At 35.6% G+C, this 22840-nt stretch overlaps 1 protein-coding gene across 8 annotated transcripts in view; it reads right to left on the reverse strand.

The window, feature by feature from the left end:
* The window catches only part of LOC134819527 (inactive phospholipase C-like protein 2), a 101420-nt gene that overhangs the window by 11066 nt on the left and 67514 nt on the right, over positions 1 to 22840 (reverse strand). For all 8 annotated transcript variants that reach the window (XM_063829513.1, XM_063829511.1, XM_063829509.1 and 5 more), the window contains 5 exons: positions 21221 to 21391; positions 19273 to 19334; positions 3104 to 3220; positions 2007 to 2145; positions 176 to 291 (listed from right to left, as the gene is read on the reverse strand). In XM_063829513.1, the coding sequence (XP_063685583.1) occupies positions 176 to 291; positions 2007 to 2145; positions 3104 to 3220; positions 19273 to 19334; positions 21221 to 21391 (605 nt within the window). The remainder of the gene's footprint in view (positions 1 to 175; positions 292 to 2006; positions 2146 to 3103; positions 3221 to 19272; positions 19335 to 21220; positions 21392 to 22840) is intronic.

Consider the following 22840-nt stretch of genomic DNA (forward strand, 5'->3'; position numbering starts at 1 on the left):
ATGAACTAAGGCTTGATACTCTGATACATTCAAATTCTCACACAGTTTAATGAAGAATAACGTGATACAATAACTGTGACTACTTTATAATATAGTGCTATATGGTGTTAGCTTATATGGTGTGGTGTGACTTCCTTATAAGGCGTCGTGCGATATTTATGAAACAGAAACTAACCTGGCCAATATAGTCGTCTCCAATAAAGTCATCGTCCAACATGAGAATGTGCAGGAGCGCGCACTCCGGGTTCAGGATTGAGAAGGACACGTCTTCTTCCCAGACAGGGTGAAAACCTGAGAGAAGACCATTAAAGTGAGGAGTAAAGTGAAAACCTGAGACAAGATCATTAAAGTGAGGAGTAAAGTATCGGGTGAAAACCTGAGACAAGATCATTAAAGTGAGGAGTAAAGTATTGGGTGAAAACCTGAGACAAGATCATTAAAGTGAGGAGTAAAGTATTGGGTGAAAACCTGAGACAAGATCATTAAAGTGAGGAGTAAAGTATTGGGTGAAAACCTGAGACAAGATCATTAAAGTGAGAAGTAAAGTATTGGGTGAAAACCTGAGACAAGATCATTAAAGTGAGGAGTAAAGTATTGGGTGAAAACCTGAGACAAGACCATTAAAGTGAGGAGTAAAGTGAAAACTGAGACAAGACCATTAAAGTGAGGAGTAAAGTATTGAGTGAAAACCTGAGACAAGATCATTAAAGTGAGGAGTAAAGTATAGGGTGAAACCTGAGACAAGATCATTAAACTTAAAGTGAGGAGTAAAGTATTGGGTGAAACTGAGCCAAGACAAGATCATTAAAGTGAGGAGTAAAGTATTGGGTGAAAACCTGAGACAAGATCATTAAAGTGAGAAGTAAAGTATTGGGTGAAAACCTGAGACAAGATCATTAAAGTGAGGAGTAAAGTATTGGGTGAAAACCTGAGACAAGACCATTAAAGTGAGGAGTAAAGTGAAAACCTGAGACAAGACCATTAAAGTGAGGAGTAAAGTATTGAGTGAAAACCTGAGACAAGATCATTAAAGTGAGGAGTAAAGTATAGGGTGAAAACCTGAGACAAGATCATTAAACTTAAAGTGAGGAGTAAAGTATTGGGTGAAAACCTGAGACAAGACCATTAAAGTGAGGAGTAAAGTATTGGGTGAAAACCTGAGACAAGATCATTAAAGTGAGGAGTAAAGTATTGGGTGAAAACCTGAGACAAGATCATTAAAGTGAGGAGTTAAGTATTGGGTGAAAACCTGAGACAAGATCATTAAAGTGAGGAGTAAAGTATTGAGTGAAAACCTGAGACAAGATCATTAAAGTGAGGAGTAAAGTATCGGGTGAAAACCTGAGACAAGATCATTAAAGTGAGGATACATAAGAGTAAAGTATCGTGAGAGGAGAAACACAATGGAATGTTTGACTCGTGCAGGCCTGTTTTAGTAACATTTTCCTGAAATTAATTAACGATGGTAAATTAAACACCGTGTAAGACGTGTACTCTTGCGTTAAAATATCCAGTTTATGGTTAGATACGGTAATTGCACTTAATTAGGCATGTACATTGTACAGGGTTTGCAGGAGTCAGAAAACGTCGTTTTTATCACTCTGGGAAATTAGTTCCAGGCACTAAAACTCCCCTGACACTCACATCTGACGTTAACATAAGTAACATTAATTAACACGTCATATAAGATAAGGTTTTAATTAAAAGTACTGGAGAGAGAGATCACGTACCGTCGTTCTTGACGGCGTAGAGAGAGAGAGAGAGAGAGAGAGAGAGAGAGAGAGAGAGGAGAGAGAGAGAGAGAGAGAGAGAGAGAGAGAGAGAGAGAGAGAGAGAGAGAGAGAGAGAGAGAGAGAGAGAGAGAGAGAGAGAGAGAGAGAGAGAGAGAGAGAGAGAGAGAGAGAGAGAGAGAGAGAGAGAGAGAGAGAGAGAGAGAGAGAGAGAGAGAGAGAGAGAGAGAGAGAGAGAGAGAGAGAGAGAGAGAGAGAGAGAGAGATATCACATACCGTCGTTCTTGACAGCGTACGTGCGGTACTCGTGGGAGTCCTGAGGAATGCCAATAATCCTGACCACTATGTACGGGTCCACTGTGTCTATCTTGCTGACGGACCCCTCTGGTTTGGGTAGCTGCTGTGCACTTATCAACTGAAAGAAGAAAATGTTACTGCTTTGCAATGTGCATGTGCTCAATTTTAAGAAAACAGCAGTGGTAACTTTGGAGAAGATCACCAGTAATAATAAAACGTATTGCCCATTAATCTGGCTATTGATTTTGGAGAAAATATAGTTGATTAGTTGCATGACCCACTATCATAATAATTCTCACTATTATATATATTATTTCTATTCAGTTATTCAGAGAAGAGCTGAAGATATTGTCACCTGCATCTGATGTTATGACTAAATGCCTGGTATGTCTAGATATTTGTGAGGCGGCGCATCTTTGTTTTGACAATTGGAACCGATTAGAAAATCAATTTACAAGCGACACCGCTTAGTATGAGCAGTCTTATCAGAGGCACATTTCATTGAAGAATGTTCAGTACATTGAACTATTTTCATGTCAGTAATAGTTACGAGGGTTTTACGCACCGAGGTTTACACGCTGAGTGCAATCAATCGTGTAGTTTTGTGGATAGTTTGCCAATAACGATACTGCCGCTTATTTAATCAAGTATTAGTATTATTGAGTCTCAACTTACAACTCAAGTGTGATGCAGTTAAAGAACTTTGAAAGTAAGTGATGCAATGGCATCCTGACACATTAAAGTAGTACTTACTAGTACTTAGCAGAACTAAGTTAAAATAATAAGTTAGAATGTCAGAGATACGATACTCTAATGAAATTGTTTGGCTGGATGCCAAATATTTGACTCACCAGATTGTTGAGATGTTTATGATGAATACTAGCTATGTGACTTACCCGAATGTTGAGATGTTTTGGCTGGATGCCAGCTATGTGACTTACCCGAATGTTGAGATGTTTTGGCTGGATGCCAGCTATGTGACTTACCCGAATGTTGAGATGGTTATGCTGGATGCCAGATATATGACTTACCCGAATGTTGAGATGTTTTGGCTGGATGCCAGCTATGTGACTTACCCGAATGTTGAGATGTTTTGGCTGGATGCCAGCTATGTGGGTCTCCGTTTCCAAGGAGTAGTGGTAACATTCCCTTCTCAATATCTCGGGTTTTAGTGCTAGTCCTTTTCCTCCTTGCTGAAAAACATCCATTAAATATCAAATTAATAGCAATATTTGCCAAGGGGACGATATGGTACCTAGAGCATTGTATTTTGTAACAATAATATTTTGTTATTTAGAATTAGACGGCGTTATTGCATTAAGCTGTTAAGCCTAGCCATAACATATTCTGTAGTCGGAACTAAAATATCCAAATTTAATGGATCCTACTGACTTACTATTCCCAAACCTACTATTCCCTGACCTTCTATATCATCTCCTTTACCTTCCTGAGCTGCTATCCTCTAATAACCTCGTGTGCCGTTAACCCTCGTGTGCCCCCCCCCCTCCCCCTCGTGTGCTATATCCCCTTACAGCACCACAACAGTGCGGCCAGCACAATTGTTTCAAAACAGTATCTCATCTATCCTTTTTATAGACCGTAATGAAACAATGGGGGATATGTCTCTGTATAAATGTAATATATCCACAATATCCTAATACTCTAATAACAGGATAGTCCACAGTACAAAGAATACTCCCCTTACTGCACTATCTGATAGCAACTTGGTACACCCTCTCAGTCAGAACGGTCTCTAGCTGCTCTAGAGAGCTAGTAGTAGGATAATAATAAGCTCACAAACTACACAATCAAATAGTTACTATGCTTTATGTGGTACACCCTGTGTAGTGTATGGACACGTTCATTTGAGTTTGAGGATATTGGTAAATATAAGTGACCCTATTAAAAGGCACAGTGTAGTTGACTTTGTCACACTATGAAATTACACAAACCCTTGATGGTTAGGATAATCGTCTCATCCTCTAGGCTAACTTTGTCACTTAACGATATCTTAATCAGCTGATAAGATATCGCTTAAATACGGCCGGCACGGAAATGGTTACATTGTCACACTATAAACATGTGACGGAGTAAATATGGACCCCTTACTGCCGTTTTTGACCAAATTTTTGAGTGTCCAGTTGATTGGATGTTTACATATGACCATTACCTACATATTTGACGAGTTTTTTCGTTAGATGGTGCACTCAGGTTTACTCTGTCACACATTTAAGAAAACATGTGAAGAATGTTTAGGGCACCCTGATAAGCAATGCTGAGTAGTGTAGGTTTATTTGATGGCCTGGAAGTGCTAGGAATTGTTATTATATCATATAGTCGTAAGGAATTAAAACACAGAAGGCACAAACAAGTTTACTTTGTCACATAATCTTGATGATATCTGAACATGTGTGAAATTGAACAAATAATGATATACCAGCTTAAACCCCTTATATTACGTACTATGGATCAAACAAAACTGCTAGTACCACGCACCAGTCACATAAATCATTATCGGGTGGTAATATGTTAATAGTGTCACAATTAAACTACCGCAACATGGTCAAAAATAGGGTAATTTCGTCACAAAAAATTATTATAACTCTGTTAGCTCCTTGCTGGCAAAATAACTAGTTCATTGATGATAAAGTTACATAGTATTCTTATAGAGGTATAGCTCTTCAAAATAGGGGCAAGACATGTTTACTTTGTCACATCAGTTATTATACGAGTTAGGTAATCGTCATCAGATTAACAGATCTTTTTCGTAGTTTGGATCGATTAATATAGGCAATAAAGCATCATATGCCAATTTTAACACACTATCTTGATATTGTTGGGGCAGGGAAAGTTAATTTTGTCACATTTTCAGCGTTTTTGACAAATTAATCTAAAATTGTTAAACTTGAGCTCTGATGTTCTGGACAATATTCGACCAATCGTTTCTGAAAGAATGCTGAATTCTTATAGAGTTATAGATCTTCAAAATAGAGGCAAGACATGTTTACTTTGTCACATCAGTTATTATAAGAGTTAGGTAATCGTCATCAGATTAACAGATCTTTTTCGTAGTTTGGATCGATTAATATAGGCAATAAAGCATCCTATGCCAATTTTAACACACTATCTTGATATTGTTGGGGCAGGGAAAGTTAATTTTGTCACATTTTCAGCGTCTTTGACAAATTAATCTAAAATTGTTAAACTTGAGCTCTGATGTTCTAGACAATATTCTACCAATCATTTCTGAAAGAATGCTGAATTCTAATAGAGTTATAGATCTTCAAAATTGGGGCAAGACATGTTTACTTTGTCACATCAGTTATTATTAGAGTTAGGTAATCGTCATCAGATTAACAGATCTTTTTCGTAGTTTGGATTGATTTATATAGGTAATAAGGCAGCCTATGCTAATTTTTACACACTATCTTGAAATTTTTGGGGCAGGAAAAGTTAATTTTGTCACATTTTTGGTGACTTTAACAAATTTAATCTAAAATTGTTAAACTTGAGCTCTGATGTTCTGGACAATATTCTACCGATTTTTTTCTGAAAGAATGTTGAATTCTAATAGAGTCATAGAATATATAGATCTTCAAAATAGGAGCAAGACATGTTTACTTTGTCACATCAGTCATTATAAGAGTTATTATAAGAGACTATTTCATTCTATAATCATTGTTTTTAACCTATTTACGATTTCGTATCATTTTTTGTGACAATGTAAACATCAACTGATCTTAACTTGCATCAACTACATTGTCATCATGTAAAGTTTTCCCGCCTTTCAAACCAAAATCGGATATAAATAATTCCACCAAAATTTAAAATTCCATATATTGTGACAGAATTAACCTCATTTCCCAATAACCAAGTGCCTGTATTAGCTAACTATTCGAAACAACATATGTTAGGGCTATGATTGGTAGATCAACCATCAAATAATGAGTTAAAAGGTTTTTGAGGACACCTCACAGTAGAATAGAGGTTTGGTATTCTGAGTGTGACAAAGTTACCCAAATATTGCCTTGTAACCGTTTGATCCGTGCCCTTTAACCAATGTTGTATCATAATTGTTAGATTGACCTAATCTACTATATTTTAGGCCAAGTAATTATAATTAGACAACTGCAGTTAACTAAGTCACACAAAATGTGACATTTGAACCATTATAGTGCCTAACAACAATAGATTTTCTTTCTGAGCAGTGCATATGGGAGTATGGGTTACGTGGCTAATGTTCAGAACTTCTGAACGTGCTAAGTTAATAGATGTCAAAATTAAGCCACTATCGTTGAAAACGCTATCATTTTTGTTTACCAATATCCTCAAACTCAAATGAACGTGTCCGTATACACAAACTAGGCTACACGAGCCACCTGTATTTATCAGAAAGGAGCTGTGTCAATACACGTACTGCTAGCACACAAAGAAGGTAAGCTACTAGTAGTATTGGAGGCTAATGCATAGTACATTCGTTATAACTGCCAATTATACACTAAACTAAAAGCCTGTACACAGGTTTTCCATGCTTTGTAAGGGAACCTAGTTAAAAGGAATCTGAGAATCGGTGCAGGTTTCTTAGAACTTAAAACAGTTTTAAGTTATACATAACAAACACTTACACACGTGCAACTTATACCGTCTAAATGTAATTCTAATGGAAACATATGGAGATTTATAATTCTATTTTAATCCATTAATTTATAATCCTATTTAAATCCATTAATTTATCTGAATTACTTTATATTATATTACTATCCATAAAGCTGTACCCAGTTGTTTGCAGAAGCAGATTTTACATAATTCAAACACTTAATCACAATATTTACAGCTTTTTAGTGTCGTCACTGCCTTACGTATCAGCACATCAAGAAAACGTTTAGTTCTTGGTATCTTCATTACAATCCTTCTATTCCAATGCTGATTTATTATTGTCGATATGCTTTGCGGGTAGATGTACAGTTATTATTGCTTAAAATACTAAAATACCGTCAAGGACCTCTCAATGCAGAATCTAGCTAAGTTTATTATAGGGATAGTAGGTTTTACACTAGAGTGTCCGAGCGTTGCGAGGATCTTTATCCGACATACATATCCTAGACAGTTGTTATAGTACTAGTATTGAGGTATCTCACGCCCCTTAGTTCGCCACAGAAGAGATTTATAAGTGCAGACAAAGGGCATTTCAAGCAATGTACTGCCTTCATTCTTTATACTAATTCTTCTTCTTCAATTCTTACATATTATAACAGAAGATATCATAGCCTTGATTCGAACAATCAACTTCTCAGGATCCCCTGTCCGAGGTATTCTTTTCTTAGCATTCTCTTCAATCCTAGCCACTCCTACGAAAACCCATTGTCTATCTATTCAGGAGACGTAACATGAGACAGTTCTTTAGGTACCCCGTACCACCCTCGGAGAGAGTACACTTAGTGGAATGAGTTGTACTAAAGTAACTCTCTGTTCACTGCAAACTACATGAAGTAATTGATATACATACAGGTCAGTAATTCACTACAATGCCGAAGAAAATCTATGGAAAAGAAGACGTCGTAAAACAGGGGCAGTTACTTGTATCCTTTACTCAAGATGATTATAATATTAATATTATGACGGATTCTGTTGCATGCAGTTTTCTGGGTAAATGAATCTACAAACCAGGTTGAATTTCTGCATAAACAGTCATATTTATGACTTATGAGCACAGTGCGCCTTTTTGAATTTCAGGCTTTACACCTATACAGTATACGATCTATTTCTGTCTCCATTCCAACCAGGAGTTAGTGTGCCATCACGTGCAATGTTAGGGTGCCATCACGTGCAATGATCCTTTTGGTTTTTCTCAAGGTCAAATGGGAAAATAATATGCAAACACTAGATCAGCTGTCATTTGATATTTTGGTGGTATTTTACATTTGGTAGCATGTTTTCCTCCTATTATAATAGTGTAATGACTAATAGTGTAATGACTAATAGTGTAATGACTAATAGTGTAATGACTAATAGTGTAATGCCTAATAGTGTAATGACTAATAGTGTAATGACTAATAGTGTAATGACTAATAGTGTAATGACTAATAGTGTAATGACTAATAGTGTAATGACTAATAGTGTAATGACTAATAGTGTAATGAATAATAGTGTAATGACTAATAGTGTAATGACTAATAGTGTAATGACTAATAGTGTAATGACTAATAGTGTAATGACTAATAGTGTAATGCCTAATAGTGTAATGACTAATAGTGTAATGACTAATAGTGTAATGACTAATAGTGTAATGACTAATAGTGTAATGACTAATAGTGTAATGACTAATAGTGTAATGACTAATAGTGTAATGACTAATAGTGTAATGAATAATAGTGTAATGACTAATAGTATAATGACTAATAGTGTAATGACTAATGGTGTAATGACTCGTATTGACAACAACAACAACAACGAGTCGTATGTCAATACAAATATATAATATATATATTTGTATTGACATACGATATATATTATTATGATTGAAACATTTGTTTGATTGAACCCATAGTTAAATTCTGTATATTATTTATATTATATAATATACAATACTGTAGTTTGAACAGGTCGTTTACACATTCGCTATCTAGCACTGTTCCTGGCTAATAACCGCTATGTTAGCCAGCTGATGTACAGTGTAGCTTTGTTGATAAATGGTGTACAACATATTTTATTGAAATGCCTGGAAGTTATCCCTCGTTAACAGAGGGTACTGGGTACACTCTCCCCTAAGCTATAATGGGTATATGATGTGAATAGTAATGTTGAGATACCCCTATGGCCTATAGCTATGTGAGACTCACAGGACATTAGATGAAGGTTTGGAGATGCAATCTGGTAATGAACTCCGTTCAGCACACGGCTGATTGAATTAAATTCAAACGCTATATATTATATATAATAATATCATGGGCATATTATTTATACAGTTTAATAAATATTATTTATACAGTTTAATATATTATTTGGCTTTGACACCCCATTAGAATCTGTCATCGGATTAATATGAAATATAACTGAAACCACGCGATAAATCATTCCAACACACGTGGTACTAGCAAAATATCTCATATTCTGTGATTAACTAGCAAAATATCTCATATTCTTTGATTTACTGGCAAAATATCTCATATTCTTTGATTTACTACCAAAATATCTCATATTCTTTGATTTACTACCAAAATATCTCATATTCTTTGATTTACTGGCAAAATATCTCATATTCTTCAATTTACTAGCAAAATATCTCATATTCTTTGATTAACTAGCAAAATATCTCATATTCTTTGATTTACTACCAAAATATCTCATATTCTTTGATTTACTGGCAAAATATCTCATATTCTTCAATTTACTAGCAAAATATCTCATATTCTTTGATTTACTACCAAAATATCTCATATTCTTTGATTTACTGGCAAAATATCTCATATTCTTCAATTTACTAGCAAAATATCTCATATTCTTTGATTAACTAGCAAAATATCTCATATTCTTTGATTTACTACCAAAATATCTCATATTCTTTGATTTACTGGCAAAATATCTCATATTCTTCAATTTACTAGCAAAATATCTCATATTCTTTGATTAACTAGCAAAATATCTCATATTCTTTGATTTACTAGCAAAATATCTCATATTCTTTGATTTACTACCAAAATATCTCATATTCTTTGATTAACTACCAAAATATCTCATATTCTTTGATTAACTAGCAAAATATCTCATATTCTTTGATTTACTGGCAAAATATCTCATATTCTTTGATATACTACCAAAATATCTCATATTCTTTGATTAACTACCAAAATATCTCATATTCTTTGATTAACTAGCAAAATATCTCATATTCTTTGATTTACTGGCAAAATATCTCATATTCTTTGATTTACTGGCAAAATATCTCATATTCTTTGATTAACTAGCAAAATATCTCATATTCTTTGATTTACTAGCAAAATATTTCATACTCTTTGATTTACTGGCAAAATATCTCATATTCTTCAATTTACTGGCAAAATATCTCATGTTCTTTGATTAACTAGCAAAATATCTCATATTCTTCAATTTACTAGCAAAATATCTCATATTCTTTGATTAACTAGCAAAATATCTCATATTCTTTGATTTACTAGCAAAATATCTCATATTCTTTGATTTACTAGCAAAATATCTCATATTCTTTGATTTACTGGCAAAATACCTCATATTCTTTGATTTACTAGCAAAATATCTCATATTCTTCAATTTACTGGCAAAATAAAATAAACTTTCAAAGTCAAGAGTGAAACATCCGTGTGTGTGTAATATTGGTACTATTTAATCGCGGATACAGTAAGACTGTCAGACTGTCAGAGTTATGAGACAGGTTTCTTCAGTATAGTGTTGAAAAAACTCTGAGGAAACTAAGAAGCATAACATAACGTTATATTATCCATGAGGTAATGACATTAGATATCTGCAGCCACTCACAATCCATGTATGGAAACAATGATAAAGTGACGCATGCTCTATCCAGCGGTATAAAATTAGCAAACTTCGCCATAAATGATGCGGGTTTCGACTTTCGATTTTCAACTGCGACAGTGGATTGTGGAATCACGCCGTAGGCAGGGTTACACTATAATATCATATTCTTCAACCTACTGTGTGCAATATGGACTAATTGTCGGTTATGACTCACAAGAAAATTGTTAACAATGTCGATGATGGAACAAAAGACAAGAATAAAGCCACTTTAGTTCAGATACCTCCAGGTCAGACATGTATACCGGCTTAGCTCATTATACTATTCGGCACTAATAGTATAATGGTCATCATCCATTCGGCACTAAAACATATACTCACTCCCCGACATTTTACTTGCAACTTCACCTTTCACCTCCATCATCTCCTCATAGAAACTCCAGCAACCTTCAACAGGGCTTCAACAGGGCTGCAATACCCCAAACAAGGCACAAAAACACACCATATTCCTCTGTGGCTTGCTTTCGATGTTTTCAGCTCCTTCATTGCCAAGAAGACTGTACTGCAGATAACTTATTCCAACCTACCCAAATTGTACTCTGTCTGCCCAAATATAAGAAAAATGAGCGTTATCTCTTGATGAAGCATTAGAATTTTACGAGATGAAGTTTAGTAATATTGATGACTTATTTGTTTCTGGAATCTCAACAGTCAATCTTTCTTTGTCAGTCATTATCCATCGTTAATGTTGATGAATATGAAAAAGAAGAGGCGTGTATACCATTCACAAGAGTTGATAAAATAATAAGCAAAAGTGTTGATATAAAAATAACGATCAGCACTGATGATATTATGATAACAATGTTTTGACCATATTTTCATGATAAATGATAACATTTTGAGCACAAACAGCGTATACCAACAATAAAGTGTATACTATTATAAAGTTATAACTTATAATAATATGATAATATTCCTATAAAATATAATACTTAGAACTATTATCAAGCATAAGGATCACGTGATTTAAGACTAATCCTTGACACGTGTCTAAGTTGTCTCGTGAGGATGATTACCAAGTATTTAACATGTGATAATGAGTTGTACAAAAGATGGGATAATTATCCTACTTGGAATGCAAGGAAATATTTTCTTGAATAAGCGGGTATATATCTAGCTTTTGCACATTAAGGTTGCCGTTGTTATATTGAGGATTGTTATATTGAGGATTACAGGACAGTAGTTCTCAGTATGACAAGTTGATTCGGCGTGTGAAAATCAACAAGCCGGCTGGAGGCTAATTGACCAGCAAATGTCTGCAGAGTAGCCACCAATTCGCCATCTCCCAAGCATCTACATATGGCTAGGTGGCCTAGTGGTTAGAGCTTCTGCTTTCTGCGCAGGAGGTCCAGGGTTCGAATCCCAGTGTCACCTAGTTGTCACACTACCTAGGTGTGAGGGAGGTGGTTGCCTGTCAGCCTTAAATACAAATCAATCAAACAAGGAGAGAATTCTCTCCACCTTTTTTTAAATTAAAAAAATATCATGGGATTTTTTCAAGTGTTTTGTCATCAAACTTGTATGCTTATGAATTCATCTACAAAAAGTTGAAAATATCTAGGCTAAAGAGCTCTGATAATTATACAATATACGTCATAATATAATACAAAACTGTTCAGTACAAACAACATACTAGCTGTGCACTGTGTGATGATATTCCTATGAAACACTGAATATGATATTGAGTATTATGCAATACAAGTTCAGGTTATTATGGTATACTGAACACTGCAGCATAGCACATTGTCATACATTTAGACGTTTTGATGACACAATAAAAACAATTACACGAGGACAAGAAGTTTACTAAGGTATGTTAACGAGCATCTGGTGATTGAGAGTGAAACTAAATCTTGAGTATTATCTAGATGATATTTAGATACACGACATGTCATAATGAGCAGTATAAACGATTATACGATTGTCAGACTTGGAATGCAAGAAAATATTTTCTAGAATACGCCGGTATATATATAACTTTTGCACAGTATCAATGCCCTTCGGGGCAAGAATCATACAAAACTAACATTTGACAGATCTTCAGAATAGTAAACCAAACATATTAACTAGTTGGCCCGGCGGAAGCCGGGTCCAACAAGCCGGCTGGAGGCTTAAACCAGTACTATTCTGCAGGGAATACACCAATCTGACCATCTCAGCACTTTGGTGTGAGGGAGATGGTTGTCAGTCAATAATACTTCTAATAAAATCAGATAAAACAAGTGGAGAACCCTCCCCAACTTTTTTTGGAGCATTGGGATATGTAAAAGAGTTCTTAATATAGGTTTGGTTAACAATAAGTTTAGAATATTTAGGCTAAATAGCTCTGATAATTATACAATATACATAATATGTGCTTTCAGCAATACTCATAAGTATTTCCGTGGCTGTGGTTGCAATGCGCCTAGTCTACTGGAATGATTCTTCGGAATTTCGCTGGATTGTACAACTTTCGTCTTGGTAGATTCCAAACACAAGGAAATTTTCCTTCTGGTTGGTTATATACTCAATGATGGAAGTATAGTATATTGGCTATGCGCCGCTTACTAATTAAGCTTTTTCTAGTCCCCTGCTACACGGCATGTAAACAGGGATTGGCTAGTTAGAGGCGGTCCGTGTAGGCCTTACACTGTGCTTTCAGCAATAGTCATATAGTACAAAACTTTTCAGTACAAACAACATACTAGCTACATGCACTGTGTGATGATATTCCTATGAAACACTGAATATGATATTGAGTATTATGCAAGTTCAGGTTATTATGTTATATTGAACATTGCAGCATACTAGCATAGCACATTGTCATACATTTAGACGTTTTGATGACATGATAAAAATAATTACACGAGGACAAGAAGTTTACAAAGGTATGTTGACGAGCATCTGGTGATTGAGAGTGAAACTAAATCTTGAGTATTATCTAGATGATTTAATTAAATACACGACATGTGATAATTATAATGAGCAGTACAAACGATTATACGATTGTCAGACTTGGAATACAAGAAAATATTTTCTAGAATACGCTGGTTTATATATAACTTTTGTACAGTAACATTGCCCTTCGGGGCACACACAAAGAATCATACAATACTAACATTTGACAGATCTTCAGAATAGTAAACCAAACATATTAACTAGTTGGCCCGGCGAAAGCCGGGTCCAACAAGCCGGCTGGAGGCTTAAACCAGTACTATTCTGCAGGGAATTCACCAATCTGACCATCTCAGCACTACGGTGTAAGGGAGATGGTTGTCAGTCAATAATACTTCTAATAAAATCATATAAAACAAGCGGAGAACCCTCCCCAACTTTTATTGGAGCATTGGGATATTAAAAGTGTTCATAATATACCTTAATATATTATATTTAATCCAAATCTGTAAGGGACTTAAACTCCCACCCCCAACCCCCAGCATAGCACATTGTCATACATTTAGACGTTTTGATGACACAATAAAAACAATTACACGAGGACAAGAAGTTTACTAAGGTCAGTTATGGAACTGCTGACCTAACGAGTGCCGAAGGCACGAGTTTTGTCAGCAGTTTTATAATTTACTTACAGCACGGCTAAAGATCACGGTGATACTTATCGTTTGGGACCAAAAATTTGAAATTTGGAGTTAATTAAGGTTAAAGCGTGGAAGGAAGTAAAAAGTGGAAGGAAGTAAAAAAAAACACTAATACACCAGGGTGTATCAGCCCTCTAAAAGAACTATCACGGGTCATACCACGTGACATTACCTCGTGACTACGTCACTCGGATACCATGTGTATAGACACACCGGGGCCGTGCTGTAAGATGTGTTGACGAGTGAAACCTAATCTTGAGTATTATCTAGATGATAATTAAATAAACGACATGTAATAATGAGCAGTACAAACGATAGAACGATTGTCAGACTTGGAATACAAGAAAATATTTTCTATGATACGCCGGTATATATACAACTTTCGGGGCACAACATTGACTTTGACAGAACTTCAGAATAGTAAAACTTAAGGCGTTAACTGATTGGCCCGGCGCAAGTCAGTACTATTCTGCAGGTAAATCACCAATATGACCATCTCAGCACTTCGGTGTGAGGGAGTTGGTTTGCAAGTCAAGAATATAAATAATACCAGAACAAACAAGGAGAGAACTTCTCTCCAATATCAAAGTACAAGGAGAGAACTCTCTCCACCTTCTTTTGGAGCAGCTGGGTACCTAAGGTGTACCTTACTAAGGGGGTGGTCCATCTCAATCCAAATCTGAAAGGGGTTTATCCCCCCCCCCCCTTTTTAAAACACAACGCTCACACAATCTCAGCTCCGGCATGACGAATCTTATGAACGGGCAGGAAGTACAACAAAACTCTAGGCCACACACACAGATAACGTCGATATTGTCGGAAATAATTTCGAAAGGAAAGTTTAATATTGTTATCAATGAGTTTAGTTATATTACCATAGTAACCAAAAAATATTGCATAAATGATGACAAGTGACATAAATGAGATAATTATATATTACAATTCATTGTCCATTCTTACTGGTTAGGCTTTAAAAAAATATTTAGGCTAAAGAGCTCTGATAATTATACAATATACATTTAAATATAATACAAAACTGTTCAGTGCAAACAACATAGTAGCTAGGCGCTGTGTGATGATATTCCTATGAAACACTGAATATGATATTGAGTATTATGCAACAGGTTATTATATGGTATATTGAACATTGCAGCATAACACATTGTCATACATTTAGACATTTTGATGACACAATAAAAACAATTACACGAAGACAAGAAGTTTACTAAGGTATGTTGACGAGCATCTGGTGGTTGAAATTGAAACCAAATCTTGAGTATTACATCTAGATGATAATTAAATACAAGACATGTGATAATGAACAGTACAAACGATTATACGATTGTCAGACTTGGAATACAAGAAAACATTTTCTAGAATACGCCGGTATATATCCAACTTTTGCACATTAACATTGCCCTTCGGGGCAAAACAACTTCAGAATAGTAAACCAAACAATCTCTTAAACTCGTTGGCCCGGCGAAAGCCGGGTCCAACACAGCCGGCTGGAGGCTTAAACCAGTACTATTCTGCAGAGATACCACCAATATGACCATCTCAGCACTTCGGTGTGAGGGAGTTGGTTGCCAGTGATAATATAAATACTACCAGAACAAACAAGGAGAGAATTCTCTCCAATATCAAAGTACAAGGAGAGAACTCTCTCCACCTTCTTTTGGAGCAGCTGGGTACTTAAGGTGTACCTTACTGAGGAGGCGGTCCATCTTAATCCAAATCTGCAAGGGATTTAACCCCCCCCCCCCTTTTTTTAATAACCAACCCTCAAACATTCCCAGCTCGGGCATGACGAATCTTATAAACGGGCAGGAAGTCCTACAAAACTGTAGGCCACACACACGATAACATCGATAATGTCGGAAATAATTTCGAACGGAAAGTTTAATATTGTTATCAATGAGTTCAGTTACTATAGTAACCTAAGTAACCATAGTAACCATAGTTACCATAGCTTAGTTACCATAGTTACAATAGTTACCATAGTAACCATAGTAACCATAGTTATGACTTATGATGCACTAGATGTGAGGGAGGTGGTCGTCTGTCAGCATTAAATACAAATCAATCAAACAAGAAAAGAATTCTCTCCAACCTTTTTAAAAAATTAAAAAATATCATTGGATTTGTTTAAGTGGTTCATCATCAAACTTGTATGCTTATGAATTCATCTTCAAGGGTGTAATTTAACCTCAAAGTGGACAACATCCGTGCTTTGTAAATGTGACCAAATTAATTCCTCCAAATTGGAATTTCAAAAGAACTGCGATCATGATTTTTGAATACACAAACATCAATTCCACAAAATTATTAAAAAAAAGAAGCGTTGGTCAACTTGCATTTTGCACAATGAGACTACTAAAAAATATTGCATATATGATGACACGTGACATAAATGAGATAATTTTATATTACAATTCATTGTTCATTCTTACTGGTATCATTAACAAGATTTGGCTAACAATAAGTTGAGAATATTTAGGCTAAAGAGCTCTGATAATTATAATACAATATACATAATATAATACAAAACTGTTCAGTGCAAACAACATAGTAGTTGTGCACTGTGTGATGATATTCCTATGAAACACTGAATATGATATTGAATATTATGCAACAGGTTATTATGTTATAATAAACATTGCAGCATAGCACATGTCATACATTTAGACGTTTTTATGACACAATAAAAATAATTACACGAGGACAAGAAGTTTACTAATATAAGGTATGTTGACGAGCATCTGGTAATTGAGAGTGAAACCAAATCTTGAGTATTATCTAGATGATATTTAGATACACGACATGTCATAATGAGCAGTATAAACGATAGAACGATTGTCAGACTTGGAACACAAGGAAATATTTTCTAGAATACGCCGGTATATATACAACTTTTGCACAACAACATTGGGTCTATTGTAGTACTCATAATCGAACGTATAATTTAACAGAACTTCAGAATAGTCTGACAAGTTACTCCGCCGAAAGCTAGGTAGAAACGATAACTATTCTGCAGGGAATATACACCAATCTGACCATCACCCTGTGTGGGGGAGGCGGTTGTCAGTCGATAATACTCTAATAATAACAGAAAAAAACAAGGAGAGTACCCTCTCCAACTTTTTTTTGAGCATTGGGATATTTAAAAGTGTTCTTAACATACATTAAAATACATTATATAATAATCCAAATCTGTAGGAGATTTACCCCCCCCCCCCCCCCCCCTTTTTAATACCCAACCCTCAAACAATCCCAGCTCGGGCATGGCGAATCTTATGAACGGGCAGGAAGTCCTACAAAACTCTAGGCCACACACAGATAACGTCGATAATGTCGGAAATAATTTCGAAAGGAAAGTTTAATATCGTTATCATTATCAATGAGTTTAATATGATAACGAACGCAATGCACTTGTAGGGCGTACCTCAGGGCAACACTGCTGTCACTAATACGTTATCTGAATATATTGTCATGCTATCTGATTAACACTGGAGATCCTGTTATGTTATCCGATTTACCCTTTAAATCAGAGTATTGAATTTTAAACGCCGTTACAAAACAATAAATTACTTGTAACCAAACAGATGCAATTATCTTCGATCAATTGAACACGGGCAGGAAAATTAACGTAAATCGTTTTACTGGCTACTGATACCCTCGATTTTCATCCTACCTTTAAAATACCGTATTAACCCTACATTCCTACACACCTACATTTACCCTTCTCTGAGAGGTCCAGTTTATATTGCACGTGTGACACTTATTTGTACCTTATGCATCTTACGCCTGGTTATAAAGTAATGCCTGTTTAAAGTAAACATATTTGGATTTTTGATAAATAAATTATACGGGTAAATGCCTCACAGAATGGCTAGCCTCACAGAATGGCCAAATTTGTAAATGTTTTTGTAACTAATTTTTTATATAAGACTGGTAGTTTTGTGGATACCATATGAAACAAAAGTCTTCTGGCAACACTTCCTGTGGTGAAATCATTAACTAGGACCACATTTTCTGGCATAAATATGACTGTTTATGTAGAAATTTTGAGCACTGAAAATTTGTTTTCAAATTTTTGAACTAAGTTTGCATTTTGGTGAGAACTTCTGGCACCAGTATTACAGAAGATGTTTAAAGAATAGTATTCATCAAACAATACGAACATTGCTCAATATAGGAAGAAAAAAATGCTAAAATGGCTAAACGCCTAACAAAATGGCCAAAATATGCCTCACAAAATGGCCAAAATTTAAAACTCCTTTTATTCAATGAAACAATAAGTCTAAAGTATTCACAAGCTATTTATCATACAATAACACCCCAGATGGAGTGTTTTTACAGCCGAATGAAGGTTATAAATCATGAAATCAGGGAATATGAACAACGCCACACAAAATGGCCATTTTTGGTGTAGGAAATTATGCCCTTTTTATTCAGTTCTAAGAAATTTCACCTATATGGGGGTGTTAACAAGGCTTATTTATACCAGCAGCATGCCTGAAACAAGAGCCAAAGGTTTTAGAAAAATAAAAGTTTCTCGTTTTCTTTTTTTTTTGGCCATTTTGTGAGGCATTTTTTTTTTGTGAAATAATTTTTCACAGCTCAGTTTTTTCGTGAGTTTTAGGTTATTACCCCATTCCTTAATAGGTTTTCTAACAACGTGTGGTGGTATAAATTTAAAAAGTATCTCCATCACAAAATTATAGAAATTCAGATTTGGCCATTCTGTGAGGCATGTTTTTTTGGAGGAAGATTTTCCGGCCAATTTTTCTCAAAGAAAAAATGGTTATGAGATTAAATCAACCCCTGGGAAGAAAAATATGAGTGTCAACTTAGCTTCTTATGAGATAAAAAATGGAATAAAGTGTGGTTTGTGATTTTGAGAGACCTTCCTTTTTTTGGCCATTCTGTGAGGCATATACCCGTACCAACTATTATATAAATAATCAATCTTTTGTTACTTTTAACTCTGATTCACTAGATACAATTCAAAATCACCCTCCGCTCATCTTTCCACTGAGCTGACTCTGTATAATTATAAAAATTATAAAACTATAAGTTAATAAATAATAATAAAAGTAACTGACCTGCATGAACATGCACCGGTTGAGCATGGTTGTGAAATCCTGTTGCGCGTTGTAAACTGACACTGAAAATTATCTCGTTAAATCAAGACAACTCTCAATTTTAGTTACTAACCAAATCTTATATTTGAAATGTACTTATATTTGAAATGTACTTATATTTGATAATAACAGCTAATTTTACGATAATAATATGTCATGGTAGTTTTTTTCTCAGTTCATGACCATAAGAAGACAAGTTATATTAACCCATCTATCAAGTTATAGACAAATTAAAATAACAGTCACATCTGTCAGTTATGCAAAGTTCATTATTACATTATAATATTTAATTTAAATATATAATTATAATTACAACTGCTCCACAGCCCAGAATACCAGAACACCAGGTAAGTTCCACGGAATTTATTTCCAGACTAAACTGTGGTAGTTATACGGTATATATATAAATAATTATAATAGTCCCACTACCGTACCCTGCTAGTTAACAATATTATATATAATAATACTTGATGGAAACTGGTAGGATCATGAAGCGCAAGCCACACGAACAAATTCTCTGATATTTCTATAAAACTGTTTCCTTAAAGCATCAGATAGTAGCTCGCTACATCTTCACAAATGGAATTACTTTCCGGACAAGTAGGTCTATGACAGAGGATAAAAGCTTCACTTTTTCATAGAGATCTCTCATAGACTGATTATAATAAACAGAGTGATCTGACGCCTTGTTAACTGTAACAGAGCCATCATTATCCATATTATAATATACCACCGTCACATACTCTGATTTACCGTCACATACTCCGATTTACCGCGACCATTTACCGCAATCAAAACCCCGATTTACCTGTTTCTATTCCCGTATATCTTAGTGTAATAGAGTAATAGCCCCTATGCTACTATACAACTCCCGCAATAGACAGTTATAATGTTGTACCCTGTCACTCACACAAGTAGTGATTGTGACATATTATTACCTTCTTCAATAGGACTCTGATGAATGAGGTCCACTAAACTAGTCACGTGTCTATATGGTCACGTGACTATATGGTCACGTGACTAAACTTATGTCTACGTACACGGAGAACACGCTTAATAAAGTATTAATGCGATGTTGACAGATGTACGGGGTGCCTTGAAAAGAGTCAATATCTCCAGACATAATATAATTTATACCATAGACAGTTGGTTTTTATAATAAACTTTACTGAGAACACCATTACATGATATTATATTATGTATTATATGACAGGGTCCTGGTAGAAAACAAGATTGAGCGCGCGTTATCTCGCACGTGCTAAAACGAGCTTTAGCACGTGCAGATTTGGAACCAAAGCAGCCAGGAGCTGTCTTGGAACCACGTGATTAACTTTACAGGGTTTAAATATGAGATCTATGCGTCACTAACTCTATCAAACCAGTCTGCCTCAAATTAAACATATAAACCATACATATATAATATTAACCAGTAAACAGAACAGACAATAATCAATATTTACTCATATTAGCAGCTTATTTGGTGGTATTCAATATTTTATTTTCATTATTATGAACAGGACATGATGGTATAACATTATGAACAGAACCACGGGCTATGTGGTTAAATCAAGACAAGCTTAATTTCTTAATGCTGCTTGTTTATAATAACCTTCCAACAGAGCTGGGTGGTGTAGTGGTAACAGAAGGCCCGACCCGGGCCGCCCGGGTTCTAATCCGGTCGGATGCAAGTCGGCCAGTAAGCCAGTTACCAAGCTGTGATTTGGTACAGCTTCGGCTGGTGATACACACTCTCTGGCTCGTAGGACTAACCCCCCTACAGCGTGTATAGTGCCTTATTAGGGTAACTGAAAAGGAGATAAGCACCTCAGGCCACCCCCCCCACCCCCCCCCCCCCCCCCCCCCGTGCAGCTGCAGGTTATCGTCTATCAAATAAAGCAGTCAAACTCACCAAACTGGCAGCCACACTGCCACTGTCCTAGCGGAGACACGATGTTGTTGTAGAAGGTCTGGGGCTGGATGATGGAGAAGTTCTCTCTGTTGTGCCGGATCAGGTCTCCTGAGTTGGATCTGATCACATTGTCTATCTTAGCGTCCTGCAGCTGCGCGGCGTAGTTACAACCTGTGTAATTATACATAATTAGTGAATAATTATACATTACTAGTGAATAATTATACATTACTAGTGAATAATTATACATTACTAGTGAATAATTATACAGTTATACATTACTAGTGAATAATTATACATACAAATTTAACTTTTCAGAAGGGCAGTATTACTTGCAATTTAGTCTTGGCTGTGGGTATTTATTTGTAAAACTCATTACAGCGGTCGTTACTTCGTGTGTAAGACAAAATGGTATTGTGACAGTTATTGCTTCAATAATTAGGGGCAAATAGCCAATTTTCTAGGATAACCCTTAAGCTTTAGTTTTTCACATTGTAGAAAATTGTTTGATAAGTTTTTTCATCACAAAGATCATCGAAAATAAGTTCCAATAGATAAAATCATAAAGGTATTCAATATCTCCACGCCTCTGACGCTTCCCGCTACAATAATACACACTTACAAAGGTTAAAATGATCTCCATAATACCAAATTGGGGGTGAATAGATTATAGCCCCACGCACTCAAACGTAGAACACAACAGGTGGGGCTATAAACCTTGGTGTTTATAGACCTTTATAAAGCTTGGTGTTTATAGACCTTTATAAACCTTGGTGTTTATAGACCTTTGTAAACCTTGGTGATGTAGGTATTGCAACAAATAGGACCGGGTTTGCTTTGAAATGTAATCTGACTTTATTGCCGAATAACCCTTAGTCTTACTCCTAGAAAGATTAGCAAGTGTATTGAGACACTGAGAACGTTAGTACATTACACACACTCACTGCATACTGTATAGCTTACACTGCCAACTCTCAGCAATATCTCCCGTGATATTGTTTTCCTACATTCAGTATATTTTACAGAACACATTTATAGAACACTTTGAGATGAGTGGTGTGTTTGTGACCCCTCACACACTCTCTAATGTCTCATCACACACAGAGGCGGCTCCCACGCTCTACTAGTACTGAGCTCAATAATCATCTCAATATCAGAACACTTGAGTAGCCGTAGTTTGGACACTGATTTCGAGTGAGGAGCTGGTTTAGTCACGTGATGAACTATGAGAACTCCTTCATAATAAGGAGTTGAACAATGAGGAGCTGTACAATGGTTGAGGACTCCTTCACAATAAGGAGTTGAACAATGATTGAGGAGTTCAGGAATCAGGAGTGTTTGTTAAGGTTAGAGTTACTGTGGTTAGGCGCTCTTGAGTTTAAAACTAGTTTCACTAAAAGTGTCTATAATTTACTGACTACACCGTGTAAGAGAGACAGGTATGATTTAATCTAGAGCTGAATGTCTATCCCAGTCAAAATTACTTGTGTTACTAACAAAAGTAATTTTGACTGGGGTGTACTGTTAGTCACAATTACAATATTATGTTAATTAGTAATCACAATTAGAATAATATATTTAGATGCAAGATTATTCACTGAGACTCAGTGCTCTCCGTGG

This window comes from Bolinopsis microptera, chromosome 8, assembly GCF_026151205.1.
Source record: "Bolinopsis microptera isolate Bmic1 chromosome 8, MBARI_Bmic_1.0, whole genome shotgun sequence".
NCBI classification, from domain to species: Eukaryota; Metazoa; Ctenophora; class Tentaculata; order Lobata; family Bolinopsidae; genus Bolinopsis; species Bolinopsis microptera.